Source organism: Piliocolobus tephrosceles, chromosome 5, assembly GCF_002776525.5.
Source record: "Piliocolobus tephrosceles isolate RC106 chromosome 5, ASM277652v3, whole genome shotgun sequence".
In the NCBI taxonomy this organism is placed as follows: Eukaryota; Metazoa; Chordata; class Mammalia; order Primates; family Cercopithecidae; genus Piliocolobus; species Piliocolobus tephrosceles.
This window is the reverse complement of record NC_045438.1, coordinates 128,336,508-128,355,630: the sequence shown is the minus strand read 5'-3', so window position 1 is coordinate 128,355,630 and position 19,123 is coordinate 128,336,508. Positions and strand designations below refer to the sequence as shown.

Genomic DNA, 19,123 nt, shown 5'->3' with positions numbered 1-19,123 from the left:
ATCAATAAAAAGGCTTGAGTGAGAAGCTTGCCCCCTAGGTGGGGTCATTGTGACACCCAAAGGATCACTTCAGTTATAAACCCCCACATGACCACACAGCTGAACACAGCCCTGAACCACTCTCTTTTGGGAACAGCCTAGGGAGGAGGCAGCAAGATGGTTCCAGACAATGTGAGGGGGTGGCTTTGTTGGGGTACTCTGTGTGGGAGTTGGCACCGTCAGAGGCTAGGGAGGGCTGAGGCTACCTTCAAATGGGGGGCACCCTCAGCTTCAGAGGAGCTTCTTCAGCCCACTTTGGCCCGGACAGACCACATTCAGTGTACTGCCCACTGCTGGACTCCACACCTGCAGGGAGACATCACAAACCCTGCACACATCTGAGGCAAGGGACCGGAGACCCACCCCAGGCAACTTCCTGCTCCAGAGACAGACAAACATGCCAGTCTTTCCCCACAATGGCTCCTGTGCCTCTTCACTAATTGAGCTCTTACTTATTTTTGTTTTTTTCTTTGATACAGTCTTGCTTTGTCGCCTAGGCTGGAGTGAGATGGCGCAATCTCGGCTCACTGCAACCTCCACCTCCCGGGTTCACGTGATTTTCCTCAGCCTCTTGAGTAGCTGGAATTATAGGCACGTGCTACCATGCCCAGCTAATTTTTGTATTTTTAGTAGAGACAGGGTTTTACCATGTTGGCCAGGCTGGTCTTGAACTCCTTACCTCAGGTGATCCACCCACCTCGACCTCCCAAAGTGCTGGGATTACAGGCATGAGCCGCCATGCCCAGCCTGAGTTCCTACTTGACCTTCTGGGTCACCTCTTCCAGGAAGCCTTCCCTGGCTTCCCCAGGCTAGGTCAGTTCCCCAGGACCTGCTCTAGCATATACTTGCACAGCATTTATCACAGCTGTAGCTACTGAATCGGTGAACACTTCCCAGCACAGTTGTTTAACGTTTGTCTCCCTGGGAGATGTGAGTTGCAGGAGGGCAGAAATGCCTTGTTCATAGCTACCCTTCCCTTGTGTGGCCCAGACGAGTTGTAAACTTAAACACCTCTTGAATGATTAAAGGTAAAGGCAAGGATGGAGGAAGGCAGGGAGGGAGGGTGTTGAATCTGAACAAATAGTATTGGATGAACTATGAGAATTATGTTCAACAATTAAATGGATATGTTACAGAAAAAGAACTAGTTTTATCCCTGATAAAGATGAAGGCAGAATTTAAAGGTTGGAGGTAGAGGGAGATAGATTTGAGGGCCTACAATGAAGTATAACTTTTGTTTATTTATTTGGTTGGTTGGTTGTTTTGAGATGGAGTCTCGCTTCTTCACCCAGGCTGGAGTGCAGTGGCATGATCTCGGCTCACTGCAACCTCCACCTCCCGGGTTCAAGCAATTTTCCTGCCTCGCCTCCTCAGTAGCTGGGATTACAGGCATGTGCCAGCACGCCCAACTAATTTTTGTATTTTTAGTAGAGATGGGGTTTCACCATGTTGGCCAGGCTGGTCTCAAACTCCTGACTTCAAGTGATCCGCCCGCCTCAGCCTCCCAAAGTGCTGGAATTATGGGCATGAGCCACCATGCATGGCCAATGAGGTATAACATTTTAGCCAGTGGCACCCAACAGTGGTGGGGGCTTTCTTGTCTCTGGAAGTTATTCCTGCATGAAGCCAGCCAACATCCCAAGTGGGTGGTGGGAATGAGGGGGTGACGGGTGGGAATGAGGGGTGACGGGTGGGAGGAGTGGTGGGCACCACAAGGATTCACAGAAAGGGGAGGGTTGGCCTGGTTGAGCTTGAACTGATCTTTTCTTACTCTGGACTTCTTTTTGGTCTGAGAGTAGCAAGAACAAGGCCCATTTTAACGACAAAAGAACCAAGTCCAAGAGAGTTGCAATAAAGAAGCAGCTGGACTGTTCCCAAGGACTTTGGCTCTGCCTTTCCTCTCCCTGACTCTCCCAAGCCCTTGACAATAGGTCCACACAGGGGAACTGGGCTTTGAGGTCACCTCATGACCCTTCCTGACCCCCTTCCTCCTTCTCCTGCTAGGGCATCCACTGTGCCCTCCCTCAGGTCAGCAATCACAGTTTGCAGTCCCAGGAAAAAACCTACTTCACCATCTCCCAGGTTTCTGCCCTTAAACGTGCAAAGAAACCCATCTTTAATGGTGGAATTCCCGGCCCTCTGAACTGTGAAGGAAGCATTTTTAAACAGGGTTCTGTTCTTAGGCCTGTTCTAGGCAGGGTGGGGAAGAATAGGTCTTGGGTCTAAACCTGGGCGCTCCTGCTTTCCTGGCCTGGGAGAAGCAGCCCCCCACCCACTCCCTTTTGCTGCAGGATAGAAGCTTCCTTCCAGCCCCCTGCCCCTGAGGGAGGCGACTGCTGAACACCAGCCAAGCCAACCCAGGAATCTTCAAAGCCTCCCTGTTCCACTCAGACCTTTTTCCTAGCAACAATCAAAGCTTGAGGGAGGAGAGCAAAGCAGCCTTGGGAAGCAGCCCTTGGCACTGGCTCACACGCGGTGGCATTTTGACGGGTGGTAAAAATATCTTTCTGGAGTTCAGTGCCGGCTGCCGCTGCTGCCACCATCTCAGCTTCCAAGATCCTGTCTCCAAGCTCAGTGCCTCGGCAGCCTCCCCACCTGTCAACGCACACCTTGGGAGTCAGAGCACAGGTCACTGAGCTCCTGACCAAGGGCCACATTCATATATGACAACTGCCACCTTCATTGCCAGGGCCAGGCACCAGCTGAAAATGCACTTATGAGCCACTAGAGTAGGTGATTTATTGTCAGAAATGCCACGGCACGCACCTAATGAGCTAATTAAACAAGAATATAAATAATTACTCCCTATCAGAGCACAAGGTTGTGGGGTGGAGGGGCTGGGGATGCTGACGGAGGAGCTGGGTCAGTGATGGCGTGGGATGCTCTGCTCTACAGAGGGAGATCCAAAACTCCTCTCCACTCACAGCTGAGTTGGGCCTCAGTGAGGTTCCCGGGCCGAGTAGACATAGGCCCAGGGATTCTGCCAGAAAAATCATGACAAAATGCTGCTTTGTTCCCTACCTAAGTACTTCCTGCTCACTCACAGGCCCACACCCTAATCTCCTCCTGCCCCAAGTGGGAGAGAAAGAAGGGGTCCTTCTCCCATTTTATGGATGTGAACATTCAGGAGGAAGAGGGTCTCAAAATACACCTAAAACCCTGCAACCATCCCGTAACTGGTCTCCCTGATGCTATCCCTGCCTGCTGTGGTATATTCTCCAGCCAGCAGCGAATCTTCATTCTTAATCACACCACACCAGTCTCCTGCTTTCAAATCTCCCCAGCCTCAGCCCCAGAGGTTTCCATTTCACTCAGGATAAAACCCAAGGCCTCATCATGGCCAGCAAGGGCCTAGGTAATCCAGCCCTGTCCAGTCCTCTCACTCATTCACTGCCACTCTTCCTCCAGAGGCACTGGAGTCCTTGCCACTTCTCCAGCAGGATAAATGCGTCCCTCCCCAGGGCCTCTGTATGTGCTGTTTCCCCTGCCTGACTCTTTCACTCCATTCAGGTCTCTACTCCAACATCACTCCTTACAGAGGCAATTCCTGACCACCCATGCAAAACCATAGCCCTCTGGGCTTGGTCTAGTTTCACTGCTTATTTTTCTTCCTCATGTATATTTTTGAACTTTTCATCTCTCCCCCCAATAAGAATGTAAGCTCCTTGATATTCAAGGCCACCCATACTCTTCCCTCTTCCAACCTCTGCCTTCCTATCACTTTCCTAGGCAAGTGCTGTGCCTGTCTTTTCCCAATCCTGAGGTCTTAACCAGACAATAAATATTTATTGACTGAATAAATGAATATCTGGTTCCAAATACAGAGTTTCCCTCACCCCAGGTCATTCCTCCCCTCAGAACTAGACCCTGGCTTCTCACCAGCAACAGGAAGAAGCCCAAAGTCAGGACAGCACTGGCTCCAAGCTCAAGCTCCACCGCCTCCAAGCTGTGAGGCCTTGCAAGGCCTCCTCCCTATGGCTCAGAGTCCTCATCTGTCAAGTGGCAATCATGGATGACACCTCATAGGGTTAGCATGAGTCCAAATGAGAGAACATGCAGAACGGCTTTAAAACAGTACCTGGAGTGCAGTAAGGACTCAGAAACATAGCTACTGTGTGTGACATTCAAGGCCATCCATACTCTGCCCTCTTCCAACTTCTGCATTTCTATCCTTTTCCTAGACCAGTGATTCTCAAAGTAATTTCCCCAGACCAGCAGCATCAGCATCCTGGAGAGAATGTTTTAGAAATGCAGATTCTCAGGCTCCACTCGGTACCTACTGAATTACAAACTCAGGGGACAGGGTCTTGTACTTGTGTGTTCACAAGCCTGCCAGGTGATTCTCATGCATGCTCAGGTTTGAGAACCACTGCCCTCTAGGGGGGCTTTCTGCCAGGAAAGTCAAGTGTCACAAATTATTGGTCCTGCCTCTTTACAGGCCTATAATAAAGGAGGATCTCCACAGCCTTTCATGGCTTGATGCTGAGCGCAGTTCATTCCCTGCACCTTGCCTTTGGGCTTGGCCATGTAACTTGCTGTGGGTAGCGGGATTTTGCAGGTGTGATACCAACAGAAGCTTGACATTCTTTTCTGCAGCTGGGCTTGCCTTCCTGCATTTCTGCTATTACTATGAGAAGAACATACCTGGAGAACCACTACCCCTGTCCTGGGGCTCCAGGATGAGATACTCAAAGAAGATGGGAATCAGAACTGGAGCCTGAAGCCAAGTGCAGTCGTGCCCAGCCCAGCCCGGACGAGACCAGTTCAACTCCAGCCAGCCTGCAGAGCTATGACTAAGGAAATTCAATATTCTTGGTTGTAAGCCACCTAGAGTTTGAGGTTCTTTGTTATGCAACATGGTTGTGGCAGCAGCTGACAAATACACCAGGGGCCCTCACAGGCCTTTGACTGGGCCTGATCATTCCTGCCTCTGTCTCTGTCTTCATTGGTTTCACCTAAAATAGCTACCACCGCCCCCAACCCCGTGCAGCCTCCTTCCTTCCAAATCCCACCTTAATCCCAGGACACAGCTTACACTCCACTCTACCCGCTCTCATAGCCCCCCAGAGTATGTTCCTCTCAAGCCAGGCAGTTAGCTCATGGAAAAGCTCAAGTGGACTAATTTCACCAAGCAAGTCATTTACGTTTTAACCTTTTTGGGGGATAATTGCTAAACTGAGAAGCTCCTTAATACCATCACTGACTAATGACCTAGTGCAAAGGTTTGCTGTTTAACAGATCTCTTCCATGCTTCATTTCCTGCCGCTCACCTCTTTTACGATGCAATTGGAGTTCATCTGCATGTCTGGATCAGCACTCTCAACCACAGCCTCAGCCCCACAGCCACAGAGCACAGCGGAGCCCACCTTTGGAGCCCAACCCTGCTGGGAATAGCTCTCTTTTGTAAACAGTTAACAAGCTCATTCATCCACAGTGCATGGCTGCATGGCCCTGCGTTCACCCCGGGGTGGCTCATCACATCCTGTGGTTTTTTGCCATTCTTCCCGCACCCATCCCCCACCTCTGAGACCCTGAAGATGATGGACATTAATTTGACTTCTTGTCGTGATCCCTTCTGTCACCCACAGGGTGCCCACTCCCATCACACACATTCATGCCAGACCATAGGCCTAATTGGCAAGAGGTAAGTTTCCCTCTTTGCTTTGCTCTGTGTCTCCAGAGATGAGAAAAGAACACTCACAGAGAGGCAGGAAAGCAGCCCCATCAGCTTCTCCCCGAGGCTGGCCTCAGCCACAAACTGGCTACTGGTTGCTGGGACTGTGTGGGCAGGTGCCAAGAAACGCTCACAGCAGCGATGCTTCCGCCCATGCAGCTCTGTGGCCGTCGTACGCCTCCCCAACATCCAACATCCATTCCCCACTTCTAACTGCCCGGCAGAACGCTGATTTTATCTAGTGGGGAGCAACGTGCATGAACAGACAATTGCCCTCCTCAGCCTCCAATGTGCATTGGGAGAAACACAATAAGCTAGCAGTAAAAGCCACTGGATGGGATTCTTTAAAGGGGTTGGTGCCTGTCTTAGTTTGGGTTTCCCAGATGCAGACCCTGAGACAAGGATTTGAGTATGAGTAGTTTATCTGGGAGGTGGGCTCAGGAATCTGTGGTAAGGAAGTGTGGAAGGAAGTCAACACAGGGCATTTTGCTAAGCAAGTTACCACTGCGGGCAATTGGGGCCCACCCCTACTGGGAGCCCCGGGGAGCGAGCATAGACCATGTATCCACCTTTCTCCGAGGGTAAGGAAGCTGGGGTATTAATCCTCCAAACTCTGTTAAAGGCTGAGGGCTGATCCCAGGGTTGGCAACTCCCCTATGGATAGGCCATACCAGAGAAAATCTCCAGGTAGAGAATGTGAGCAAGAGCAGGAGCAGTGAGCCACACATTAAGAATAATGCAATTGACCTGCCTCAGTCCCTGACTCCATGGAGCTCCCATACCGGCTCTGAACTACCTCCTTCTGGAATGCTTTGACAGAATTGTGAACTCACAAAAGTATCTGACAGGTCTCAATCCATTTAGAAAGTTTATTTTGCCAAGGTTAAGGACGTGCCCATGACGCAGCCTCAGGAGGTCCTGACAACACGTGCCCAAGGTAGTCTGGGTGCAGCTTGCTTTTATACATTTGAGGGAGACATAACACATCAATCAGTACATGCAAGATGTACATTGGTTCAAACTGGGAAGACAAGAGGTGGGTCACTTCGAGGTAATAGGTAGATTTAAAGATGTTCTGATTGGCAATTGGCTGCGTCATTATCAACAGAAAGGAGTGTCTGGGTAACAATAAAGGGTTGTGGAGACCAAGGTTTTATCATGCAGATGAAGCCTCCAGGTAGCAGGATTCAGAGAAAATAGATTGTAAATGTTTCTTATCAGACTTGAAGAGTCTGTTCTGTCAGTAATTCCGAAAGAGAGGAGGGTATACTGAGGCACGTGTGGCTTCCCATTCCCATCATGGCCAAGTTTTTGGAATGCTTTGACAGAATTGTGAACTCACAAAAGTTCAGGTTAACTTTGGAATGCTCTTAGCTGAGTGGAGGGGTTCATTCAATTGGTTGGGGGGGCCTTAGAATTTTATTTTTGGCTTTCAGAATGATGGAAATAACCCCCAAATTTGGAAAAGTCAGATTTCTGCTACTAGAAGCACTTCACATTTTATGAAGATGTTCTTTCATGCTGTGTCATCTCTTTCCAATTTTACAACAACCTGGTGAGTTATCATTATCCCCATTTAGAAGGTGAGGAGCCTGAGGTTCAGACAAGTAAACAGAAGGGAGATCACAAGAGCCCATATCTGGAGCCCCTAATTCCATCTTTCTTATGGTAATTACTCAGACTCAGCTGAGGGGTTAAAAAAAAATGGCTCCAGCAACTGAAATGCACACGGTATTTTTGTTTCCAAAGTGTTTTCACATATGTTATCTCTTTGCAGATAACCCCATAGAGAAAAGATTTTTTATTCCAATGTTAGATGAAGCAAATCTCAAAGAGATGAGTAGTGCATGGTAGAGCTGGGATTGAACCCAGGCCTTCTGGCTTCTTCCCTCACTAGCAGTTTAGAGACCAATTCCCTAGCTGTGGATTTACAGAAACTCTGTCTACCAGTGCTGTCCAAACCCCTGATTTCACTGGGCATGATGCTGAATGCATGTCAGAATCACTGGGAGAGCCTTAAAAACGTGAATATCCAGGCACCAACACAAACTGACTCAGAATCCCTTTTTTGATGGGGGGGTGCCACTCCTCAAGGGGTTCCAAAACACAGTCAGGGTTGGGAAACATGGGTGGGTAGGAAGCCCTGGGCTCAGGGTCAGAATGCCCGAGTTCCACACCTTCCCCACTCCTGGTCTGACCTGGGCTGTTAATGAGGCTGAGTGGAGCTGGATTCTGTGAACACGAACATGCCTGGAAAAGTTCAGTTGTGAGATAAGTGTTTGGTGTCATTTTGATGGCCACCATTACAGCATCGTCCCCCAAGCCCCAGGCACTCCTCCAGGCCCATCCCTCTGTAAGCCCTTTTTGGTGTTTTCCTGGTATAGAATAAATGATATCCCCACTCCCATCTCCAAATAACCAAACATATGTAAAATTAATTGGACTGGTTCTCTTGTTATCTCTTACTGGAGGGGGAAAAAGCTTCATTTCAGAAGAGACGGAGACCGGATACATGCTGTAATCTCTTTACTCTTGCTAATTACTTTTTATCTTTGGAGCTCTCTCCAGCCACAGCTTTTGGAGATTGAGAAGGGAATAGCGTGGAGAAATTAGTCACCTCTGAACAGATGCTCTGAAGCTTTTTGAATCCCAGTGGTGTCACCTTCTTGAGGACAGCAAGAGGGGCAGGATGTGGGGATAGTAATATGACTTGAGACGCTCTTAGAAGGTGCCGTGAAAAACATCTCCCCATGCACAAACCTACTGTGGGTTTTAAAACTCCACCATCAGGGATTCACTCCTTTGGGTCTTTCAGAGCTCCCAATTGAAGTGAAAATATTTCTGAAAGGGGTTATACCTTATAATTTGATCCCTTAAAACCTCATCAGATCGTTTTCCAAGTTTACAGCTCTGTTGGTTTTGAAAAATGGAGACACAGGAGGCAGGCTGGGGAACAGGGACTAGAAGACAGGTCCAAGAAGAAAAAGTGGGCAGGCTCCTAGTAATCATAAGTACTCTCAGGTAACCAGTAGGCCACTGCTGACTATGAAGAATGCTCTTTCAAATACATGAGTTCATTCAGTCCTCACCACAATCCTATGAAATATGCAGAAAGGAATCTCTGTTCACATTTTACAGATGAGAAAATAAAGATGGAGAGCAGTAAAGTGATTTTCCCATGGTCCCAGGACTAGTAAATGATGGAGTTGTGTGGATGCGCTACCTGCCTTCCTATCTTCTCTACATTACTGAGGGTGCATTGTGCCTAACTTGGAAAAAATAACCCTACATTTCCTAGATTCCTTTGCAGAAATGTGTGCCCAGTGAAATGCAAGGAGACGTTATTGGATGGGGATTCTGAGAAACTCCCCACTTTGCTTTCTTGCCCTTCTTGTTTCCATCTTTCCTATTGCATAAAAGGGAGATGGGATCATTGGTGCTCCAGCAACCATTTTGTACTATTAAGTGACCTTAAGGACAGAAATTGTGTGCTGAGGATGGTAGGACAGAAAGACAGAAGGACCTGGGCTCCTGATGACCATGCTACCCAGAAAACCAATCCTAAATTCTCTTCCACTGGTCTTCTTTTACGTGAGATATTATAAAACCTTATGAGTTTAAATCATACTAGTTGAGTTTTCTGTTCATCCTAATCACCACCCTGGACTTCTGACTCCAGAGTCATTTTTTTTTTTTTTTGTGATGCCTCTAGCAACTCCATCACTTCACAGTGGCTTACCTGGTGACATGCAACCCAGAAATCTTCATCTTGCCCATTGATTACCTGGACGATCCCAGGTGGTAGAGTGGAACCAAGCTTCTCACTGGCACCCCCGTTTCCCCAACATTGCTGGAACTTAGAAGTATGAGACTGAGTCTCGACTAAAGCTGACAGAAAATCCCTGTGGACTTCCAGAAAGCTACTCCATACTTCCCAGAAAGAGAAATTACAGCTGGTGTCCCCAACCCATGTCTCCAGCCTTAATAAGGACTCTTTGGGGCCTTAGCGAGAAGTGCCCCACAGCAGGTACATAGCACAGTGGAAAGGGCTGGATGTAGAAGACTACATTTCTTAGTCTTTGCTTTGGATAACTTTGCAAAATCTACTCAATCTGTTTGAGACTAGTTTTACTATCTATAAAATGGGTTTAACATTATTGTCTTTTGCATCCTCTCTTGTAGATGTCATGTTTCAACAGTGTGGAAAAAAAAAATAGAAAATACAAAATCCATTGATTTGGGTTCTGACCAAGGAGTTACCTTTCCTCCCTGTCCACCCCTATTTCCTCCTCTATACCATCCTCTTCCTCTGCCTGTCGGGACTCAACCCACCCTTCCAGAAGAGTCCAGACCCTCTGGGGAAACAGCTGAGTCAAAGAATCTTCTCTCACAGGTCCTGTCCCTGGCATGCCCCACTCCCTTTAGAGAACACCTGTCCCTAACAGCGTCTCCCTTTAAGAACACCTGTTCCCACCAGCTTCTCCCCATGGCCCCAGATCCTGAGATGTTGATTTCACGAGTAAATTTTTCTCCAACCCACCGTAGAGATGGCTGTCTTTTCATGGGGTAGGGCAGAGCTCCACTGAGATGTGGAGTGGTAAGATCCTGATGGGGTGAAAACTTGCTGAATCTGCCCTCTTGTCCTTTCTCCAGATGGAAGACAGAGCAGCAGTAAAAGACGCAGCCCCCTGTCCCAGCCCTGCAAAACTCAGTAGGGTGGTCCGGTCTCCCAGGACAGGACGTGTGTCTAACAATCACGGAAGACATAGCATGGGAAAGGGAGCCTGCAGATAGGGTCGGACGGGGGCTGGGGTGGCTGTCATCTCCCCATCTTCAGGGTCTCTCTCCTCACAGCCCCTCACTTTTCTACACGAGGATGGGGGCAGCATAACGAGCAGCACAAGGCACAGCTGCATCCCGGCTGACTGCCTCAGGAGCACGCCTGCTCTTCCCCTGGCCCTCCTGGGGACCATTCCAACATCACGCCTGGTGACAGATGTTCTTGACAACTCTTAGAGACAAGTGTTTGTGAATGTCACTTGGGCTGATAATGACATGCAGGACATTTAACTTTCCATGTCACCCCAGGGATGAAGCCAAGCTGGGGTGGGCTGTTGCTGCCTCCAGGGTGGCACGGGAGGCTGCCTTTCTGACCTCCCTCTCCCAAACTTTCCCTACCCCTCATTGACTCCTCTCCCCTTTGTTGCTGACACCATTAGTGCCAGCCCCTTCCTGACAGGGTGGGCCCTGGCATTGAGGGACATGACAGTCAGCCCTCCCCAGTCACACAGGAAACAGGCCAGGCCCCGCTTGCAGACTGTCTGTCTCCAGTGTGTCACAGCGCCTGCCTGCAGGGCTCAGCTGCGTGTACTCAGGAAGGGCAAGCAGCTTGGGAGTGCAGCCAGGATCGTTAAATAATGAGGGAGCTTATTAGCTGAAAAAAGAGCAAGGCACTATTTTATATAGCCTAATTCAAATCTGGTCTGAGTTATCCATGATTTGGGGTGATCCGTGCCTCTGCTCCTCCTTCCTGGTATGTAGACTAGACCCTGATGTTTTCAGACATCTCTCACAGCTCAGGGGTTTCTATGAAACCTTGAGGTGGGTCACTGGTGACCTGTCAATGGCCTACGTCCAGGTCTGGTTGGGTTCTCTGGGCCTCTGCCAAGATTTTTGTGTCTGACCTCAGGCCCTGGAGCTTAAATGTCTGTGAGACATGGTACCCTAACCCCAGGAGGAGAGCTGACACAGTGCCCCCAACTAGTAAAAGCAGGTGAATTTAGCAACAGTGGAAGCCATATTATCTTGATCATGGGATTTTGAAAGTCTCGAGTAGATCCACACACTATGAGAGCTGGGATCATTTAAGTTAAATGTTTTCACTCCTGCCTGAAAGTCAGGCTGCCTGCTTAGTACCTCTGGAATGGAGTCAGCCAGGTTCTATTGAACCCTTTTGGTACGGGCAGCTCACTACTTTGTGGCAGCTTTTACTTTAATCTGCTGTTGGGCAGCTTTGAGCTTTAATTTCCAGTCTGTCCAGTTCACCAAATGTTGACTCAATAGCTATTTTGGACCAGGACTTACTAAGGGCTGAGGACATGGAGATGAGCATGCATGAATATCACATGCTAGCGAGGAAGATAGATACAAAGCCAAATCATTTCGGAGCCAGATGGAGAGCAATGAGAGACATGTGTAAGGCTGTTGCTGTTGGAATTTTGTTTTTGTAACGGGCCAATGCCTACTTCCATGCACGCATGTGTGTGTGTGTGTGTGTGTGTGTGTGTGTATTTTCCTCTTTTCCACCCACAAATTCTTCGAATAAGTTAAAGGAGCCATGACTTCTTTTCTAAGTCTTCTTATCTCCAAGGTGAACTTCTCCCATTTCACGTGAGCTTCCAGAACCTCATTCTCATTAGCCCTCCTCTGGATACATTGCAGCTTATAAACATGACTCCCAAGACTGTACCATCCAGAATTAAACATATTAAAGCTCTGCTCTGACCAGCTACAATGACTCAGCAGAACCATAACCTCTCATGATCTGACCATTATACTTCCATTAACGCAACTAAAAATGACAGGAGTCTCTCACCGGTTCCATCACATTGTGGCCATAATATCCTCAAGATCAACTACAACTCTGAGCCTAGGCACACAGAATTTCAGTCGAGCCAGATTTTCCTCACCTTGAACTTGTGCAATTGCAATTGATTCCTTGAACCAAAATGAAGATAGATGATTGATTGATTGATAGTTTTGTTGACATGCCGATTGGCCAAGCCTATTTTCTGTGTAGTTATCAATCTCAATTAGAAAATACACTGGCAGTACAGAAATGGGATCAGATGTTGAGGCAGACGCCAAAGGCTTTCTGGCATATTCGCATCAATTTATTAATCAATCTGGTTATCTGACCAGTTATAACTTCACTTCATCAGTTTACATTTCTCCATTTTGTCCCCAAGACAGCATGAGAGTTCACCAAATGTCCTGTACGACTGTGATGTGCTCTGTTTATGGTAGTGACTCACAGCCAGCAGAAACTCCTAGGACATTTTCCAAGTGTACCTGTCACTCCAGAGATGCTGGTCCAGCCGAGAATCACTATGCAAGCGGGGATATCTCTGAGAAGCACTGCCCTCATGAACGACAAGGGGGCAGATAAAAAGGTTGAGAACTATTGGTCCACAGCATCTCCTGAAGACATGGTTCAATGACTTGGCAGGATTTGCCCTTAGTGAACCCATGTTAGGTTAGCATTCTTTTCCAAGCGCTCGCAGCTACCTATTGAGAAAGTCTTTCCAGAATTGTATAGAGACTCCATGTCTAGCCTAACACCCTAAGCATTACAGAGTTGATTCCCTGAAAATCAGAATATTCACCCCTTTCCTGTCTCAGGCATCTCTCTGTCCATGCTATCCCAGAATCACCACCATGGGCTTGAGAACCTCATCTACTTGCTCCTTTAGTCCTTACTCACCTACATGTGACCCATCAGGGCCTGGTGACCAGAACTCATGGACGGCACTATTATGCAGGCCTGTTGGGCTTTGGCATCCCTCTCCATAGTATTGGTCTTGTTAGGTTGAGGCTTTGGGCAAATATACAGGCTGCCTATATTCAGATTCCATCTCTGCTACTTACCCCCTGTTTAACACCTTGAGCAAGTTTCTTCTGCGTAAAGTGAAATAATAGTTTTTAACCTCCTAAGGGTTTGTGAGAACTAAATGAGTTAGTGCACATAGAACCCTTAGAATAGTGACCAGCACAAATAATCCATCAATGCAGGTGTGTACTATTATCACTGCTGTTGCTGCTGCTGCTTTTCTCCTTGCTGGGGAAGATGGAGGCAAGTTGCAAGTTGCAACTCTTTGCCTCTTATCTATTCTCATTGTAACCTCTTTCCCAACCAGCATTTTTTCTTCTTGGACATAAACATGGACTAAAAAGTCCTCTTTGGCTGCATTTAGCTTTCTCCGTACAGCATGTGCTCCTCTTCAATACTCATCATCAGATGTAGACCTTTCCTCCCTTCTTTTGTATACCTTCCGGTTAAAATGAGCAGGGCAGAGAGCCCTGTGCCCACTGATGTCCACTCTTTCTAATGAGGACAATTCATTTTCTAAAAATCCAGATTCTGCATTAGAGTCTCCTATTTCTCTCAAGCCGTAATCCCTTTTAGGACAGTGGGCAGCATGACCACAGGGGTTGAGTCTGGGTGCTGAAGCCAGAGGCCGGAGTTCAAATACAGCCCCTGTCTCCTTCTGCTGTGTGTTCTTGAACGAATTTTATTTTTTAATTCTCTTGGTCTTTTATGCTTCTTCATGTATCCAGAAGGATTAAATGAGATACCACCTGTAAAAGCTAAGCATCAAACACATAGTAGCCTGGCAGTAATGTTGGCCAGTGATTGCTATTACTATTATCTGGCTACAGACTTGCGCTTACTTTTTCCTCAAAAATTTTGGAAATTTGTCTTCTTAAAGAGAAGACTGAATTGCATATCTAACCTTCCTCTTCCACTTTCTTCCCCAGGATGGTGGATGTGATGCTAGTCTTATTTTATACTACTATTATTCTCACTGCTACTACTACTGCTAGTAGTACTACGAGTACTACTACTAATACTGATATTAATAATCCTTGAGTGTTTACTACTATATGCCCCCACTATTTGGAGGATTTCCATGCTATATCTCCTTTTGTCTGTGTAACCAGCCCTGAGAAGTCACTATTGTTAGCTGCATTTTTTTTATTGCAAGGTTTCTGATGCTTCCATTTAATTTACATTATATTTAGAAAGTTAGTGTCTCCAGGTTCTCAATCACCAAATAAAAGCAATTTGAGTTCCCACCTTGAGTGATTACAGGAGCCTACCCCAAGCCTTCCCCTCCTCCTCCCAGGGTATCTTTGAGACCCCCGGTGAGCTGCGCCATTTTGGCAATGCTAGCATGTTGCCTTGTGGAAGCCAACATCTTCTTTCCCCCTCACAAACTGCATTTCCCTGTGCAAACCGCAGAGCTGGTAGCTTTTTGCCTTTACATTTTTTTTTTTTTTTGTCAAAGTCATGACCATACAATAAATTCACAAGTAAAGAAATATATTTATTTTCAAAAGGTCAACCTCACAAGTTAGCAAAGAAATGCAAATTAAAGCAAGTGCCATTTTTCACCTCTCAAATTGGCAAAGATGAAAGTAATTATATATTCAATATTGGCAAAAGTGTGATCAAAATGAGTGCTTCCACTGGTGAAAGGGTAAATATTTATATGTAATGTATAAAGATTATAATTTACCCATAAACCAGTAATTCAACTCCTAGAAAAATATGCTAAAGAAATCACTGAATTTGCACAAATATATTCATGTGCAAAAATATCTCTCACTGTATTACTTTTAATAATGAAAAATGAGAAACCACCCAAATGTCCAATGATAGAAGGTTAGTTAAATAAATTATAATACAGCCAAATAAAAAATATTTTAATACCATGGGAACTAAGCAAGCTGTAATGTTGAGTGGGAAGAATTAAGATACCGAATATACACTAGATTGATTATAAATACCATTTGAATGAACTCAGACACCTTCCAAATTTCTCTTATTAACTTTGGATGGTGGGATTATAGGTAATTTTTATTTCCTTCTTCATCAATTTTCCCTACTTTCCAAATTTTCAATAAAGACTATGACTTTTATAATGAGAAAAATACATATATGCATATTTAAATTTGACTATATGCCCCTATCTATATATTCCTATATATGTTCATATATGCATGTGGGTAAGTTCCAATACTGCTTTCTCTCCATCCTGAGACGCAACACTGCTGTCCAGACAAGACCAGTAGCTGCCAGGTAACGGGAGTTCCCCAGCTCCACTACGGTTTCCATGACACACCCAGCCTCAATCACATTGACTCTGTTCTTCCCCATGTACTCTTCTCCCACAAAGCTTCCCATCCAGAGACTCATCAACTCAGACAGTCAGAGCTGGAGGAAACCTCCAGGATGGATCAAGTATTCTTGATCTCTCTTGCACCATGGGCCCTTTGGCTGTCTGATGAAACTCATGGGATCCCATCTCCAAATAATCATTTTACATGCATAAAATAAAACACACAGAATTTCAAAGGAGACCATACATTCCTTGAGCGATAAGGTTCTAGGCCATGTCCTTCATGTTTCATATAAGGGAACTCATCTGTGGTCAGCATTTCGGCCCCTGGCTTCTGTCTCTCTGTGACCTTCTTCCCTCTGAATGACTTGTGTGATTCTATTGCAGCTTTCCACACTTAACCTCCTTTTCTACCAGACCTAGGAAAGACCCCTTGATTTTCAAAGAACTTTCCAAGGTCAATATCATTGTCTGCACTTCTAGATGAAGAGACTAAGGCCCAGGAGGTTCAGCACAGGACAGAGGGCTGACGCTACCTATGACCCAGGGGGCTCACGTGATGTGGTCTGACTCAATCAGTGTTCAATCGGGAACGCGAAGCTCTTCTCCCTCCAGGGCTCTAAGTCAGTTCTAGGGCTGCTTAGAGGACCCAGCAGAAGTCTCCCAGAGGAAAGAGACTGCCTGATGGTGAAGCCAACCCAGAGAAAAATAGAACTTCGGGGAGGTAAGAAACTGAGAATACAGGTTTGTGGGGACCTTTGATCCAGCTGAACCTGAAGCAGGTTCCTGACTTATTAATGACATGAGTCAACACACTCCCGCTCCCTTTCTCTCTCTTTTTTTTTAAAGCCAGTTTGATTCAGTTACCAAAACTGAATAAGTGCATTTAGTGAGTGTCCAAACTAAGTCAGGTATTAATTATCCCTATTTTACAGATGAGAAAACCGAGGTAGGCCAGGAGAATGAAATGACCAGCAAGTGGAAAAGCCATCATTTGAATCCCACTCTTTCTGACCTCAGAGCCTTAACCATGACTGTATATGAGTCCAGGTGAAGGTCAAATGCATTCATTCCTCCTTGGGGGAGTCAAAACTTTCAGTTAAGAGGTCTATTCATTGTCCTTGTATACCCTCCATCTGGGCTCAGAACAGAACATTCAGAAGCTCATAGCCACATGACCACTGACCATAGCCACCCAGCCGGGAGGTGTGGTCTTTCTCTACACATATCTCTCAGGCTAACCATGTGGGTTTCTTTTCTTCTTAGCCTTGTAGTTGATGTTCTTTCTATTTCCTCTTACCTGCACAAATGGCACAGTTTACCCCAGAATCCCCACAGACACCTTTGGGGAAGAGGGGTATAGATGGGAGTAGCCCCAAAGCCTCCCCATGCCCTCCTTCTTCCCCAGCCAGACACCCTCCCTGCCTTTGCCACAGCCTCTCGCTCACCTGTAAATCAGTACCTCATCGTCAGAGCAGTTGTACTGCAACTGGTACATCTTCACCCGGGGTGCTGACTTGCTGACAGACCACTTGACCAGAGCTGAGGTGGTGGTCACTTCAGACACAAGCACAGCCCGTTCTGGGGGGCTTTTGGGAGGCTCTCCGCCCCCACTGCCTCCACCTCCCCGGCTGGTCTTGCTGGAACCAGTGATGTCTGAGAGGCGGGACTTGGGGGGTGCAGTGCGGCTGGTGCTGTTGCTGAGGTGTGGCAGCTGGACGATGGAGACCTCCACCGTGGCTGTGGCCTCTCCGGCGGCATTGGCAGCAATGCAGGTGAAGGCACCACTGTCCTGAGATGTGGTGATGAAGATGTCCAGGGTGCCATTGTCATAGACAGCGGTCCTTGAGGAGTTCCCTACCAGGCGGTCATCGGGGGCTACCCAGTGGATAAGGGGGCTAGGGTCCCCAATGGCTTTGCACTTGAGTGTGGCTGCCTGGCCCTCCAGAACCAGCAGCTTGTGCGTGTGCTGGGTGATGAGAGGTGGCTCGCACACAAACTCCTCCTCACGCACATGCCAGAAGTAGCGACCCTTGAGGCCCCCCGGGGAGCCACAGGTTTCCAGGTCGTCATCTCGCTCTAGCCTCCGCAGCCAGAGAAGCTCACAATTGCAGTGAAGTGGGTTACCCCCAAAACTAAAGGACAAGGGTGGGGCAAAGGGTGTGGCTGTCAAAGCCGAAGCCTGGGAGCGGGCAAAGATGGGATCAGGGGGCAGCTTCTGCAGCCGGTTGGAGGTGAGATCCAGGCGGGCCAGTTTCTGCAGGTCTGCAAAGGTGCCCTCAGCGATGTGGTCCAGCAGGTTGTGGTCCAGGCTCAGCTGGTGGAGGTTGACCATGCGCCGCACAGAGTCCCACGGCAGGCCATGGAGGTTGTTGTAGGAGAGGTCCAGGTCCTCCAGTGTCAGCAGAAAGTCCTCAAAAGCCTCATCTGCAATGCCGCCCAGCTGGTTGTTGTTCACGATAAGGTGCTGCAGGTTGACCAGGCCCCGGAGGGTGTCCTCCCCAAGGCTTGGCAGCCGATTGCTGTCGAGATGCAGGGAGCGGAGGCTCTCGAGGTCCAGAAAGGAAAAGGGCTGGATGTGGCTGATGGTGTTCCTGGACAGGGTCAGGTCCACCAGCCCCGTCATGTTGGCAAAGTCCTGGCGGCTGATGTGGATGATGAAGTTGCCGCCCAGACGCAGCTCCACTGTCCGCCGGTCAATATCAGGGGGTACAAAGAGCAGCCCCTTGGAGGGGCACAGAGTACCCAGTGACTCAGACAGGTTCTGGCAGACACAGTACTTGGGGCAGGCGTCGACCACAGCAAACGCCATGCCAAACGCCAGCAGGCCACCAAGCAGGGTCTCCATGGTCTGGTCACTCAGGCCACAGTGCCTGGAAAGGAGAAACGCAAGATCAGGGTCAGGAGGCAAATTCCTAATGCACTCACCCAGAGCTTCCTCCCTCACATTAACTCTCACTGCTTAGGGAGTGGCAGAGAATGGCATGTACTCAGGCAAGACCTAATCTCTTCCACGAATCCCTCTAATGCAGTTTCACTGTTTCTCTTTTCCTTAGCTTCTATCACCTTCTAACACACTATTTAGTTTACTTATTTATGATGTTTACTTATTGTTTCCTGTTTCAGTCCTATACGGCCAGCTCTAAAGAGGGCAGGTACTTTTGCCTGTTTTACTAACTGCTATATGCCAATTACCTAGCTCAATGCCTGGAACACAGTAGCTGCTCAATAACTATCTGTTGAATGGATGGATGGATGGATGGATGGATGGGATACCATACCACTGGCTTATCCAATAATTGAATTTGAAAGGATGTTATGGCTGTATTTTGAGACATAATTTTACCTTCTTAATTGGTTTAGGCTTAGCATAAAATTAAGTTGAACCAGCATTCCTTAAGAATGATGTTGTAGATAAGAAGAGAGTTGGTGCTGAGAGACTCCGGGGTCAGTGGGGAACTGTTTCACTAAGGAGAATCCACATAGTTCATGAATCTTTGAGAATGTG

General features: G+C 47.5%; 1 protein-coding gene across 1 annotated transcript in view; it reads right to left on the bottom strand.

Annotated features, from left to right (window-relative positions):
* Positions 1–18,463, bottom strand: part of LRFN2 (leucine rich repeat and fibronectin type III domain containing 2) — a 41,077-nt gene extending 22,614 nt beyond the window's left edge. Inside the window, exon 1 of the mRNA XM_023213049.1 lies at positions 17,064–18,463. Coding sequence (XP_023068817.1) covers positions 17,064–18,463 — 1,400 coding nt within the window. The remainder of the gene's footprint in view (positions 1–17,063) is intronic.
* Between the last annotated feature and the right edge of the window lie 660 nt (positions 18,464–19,123).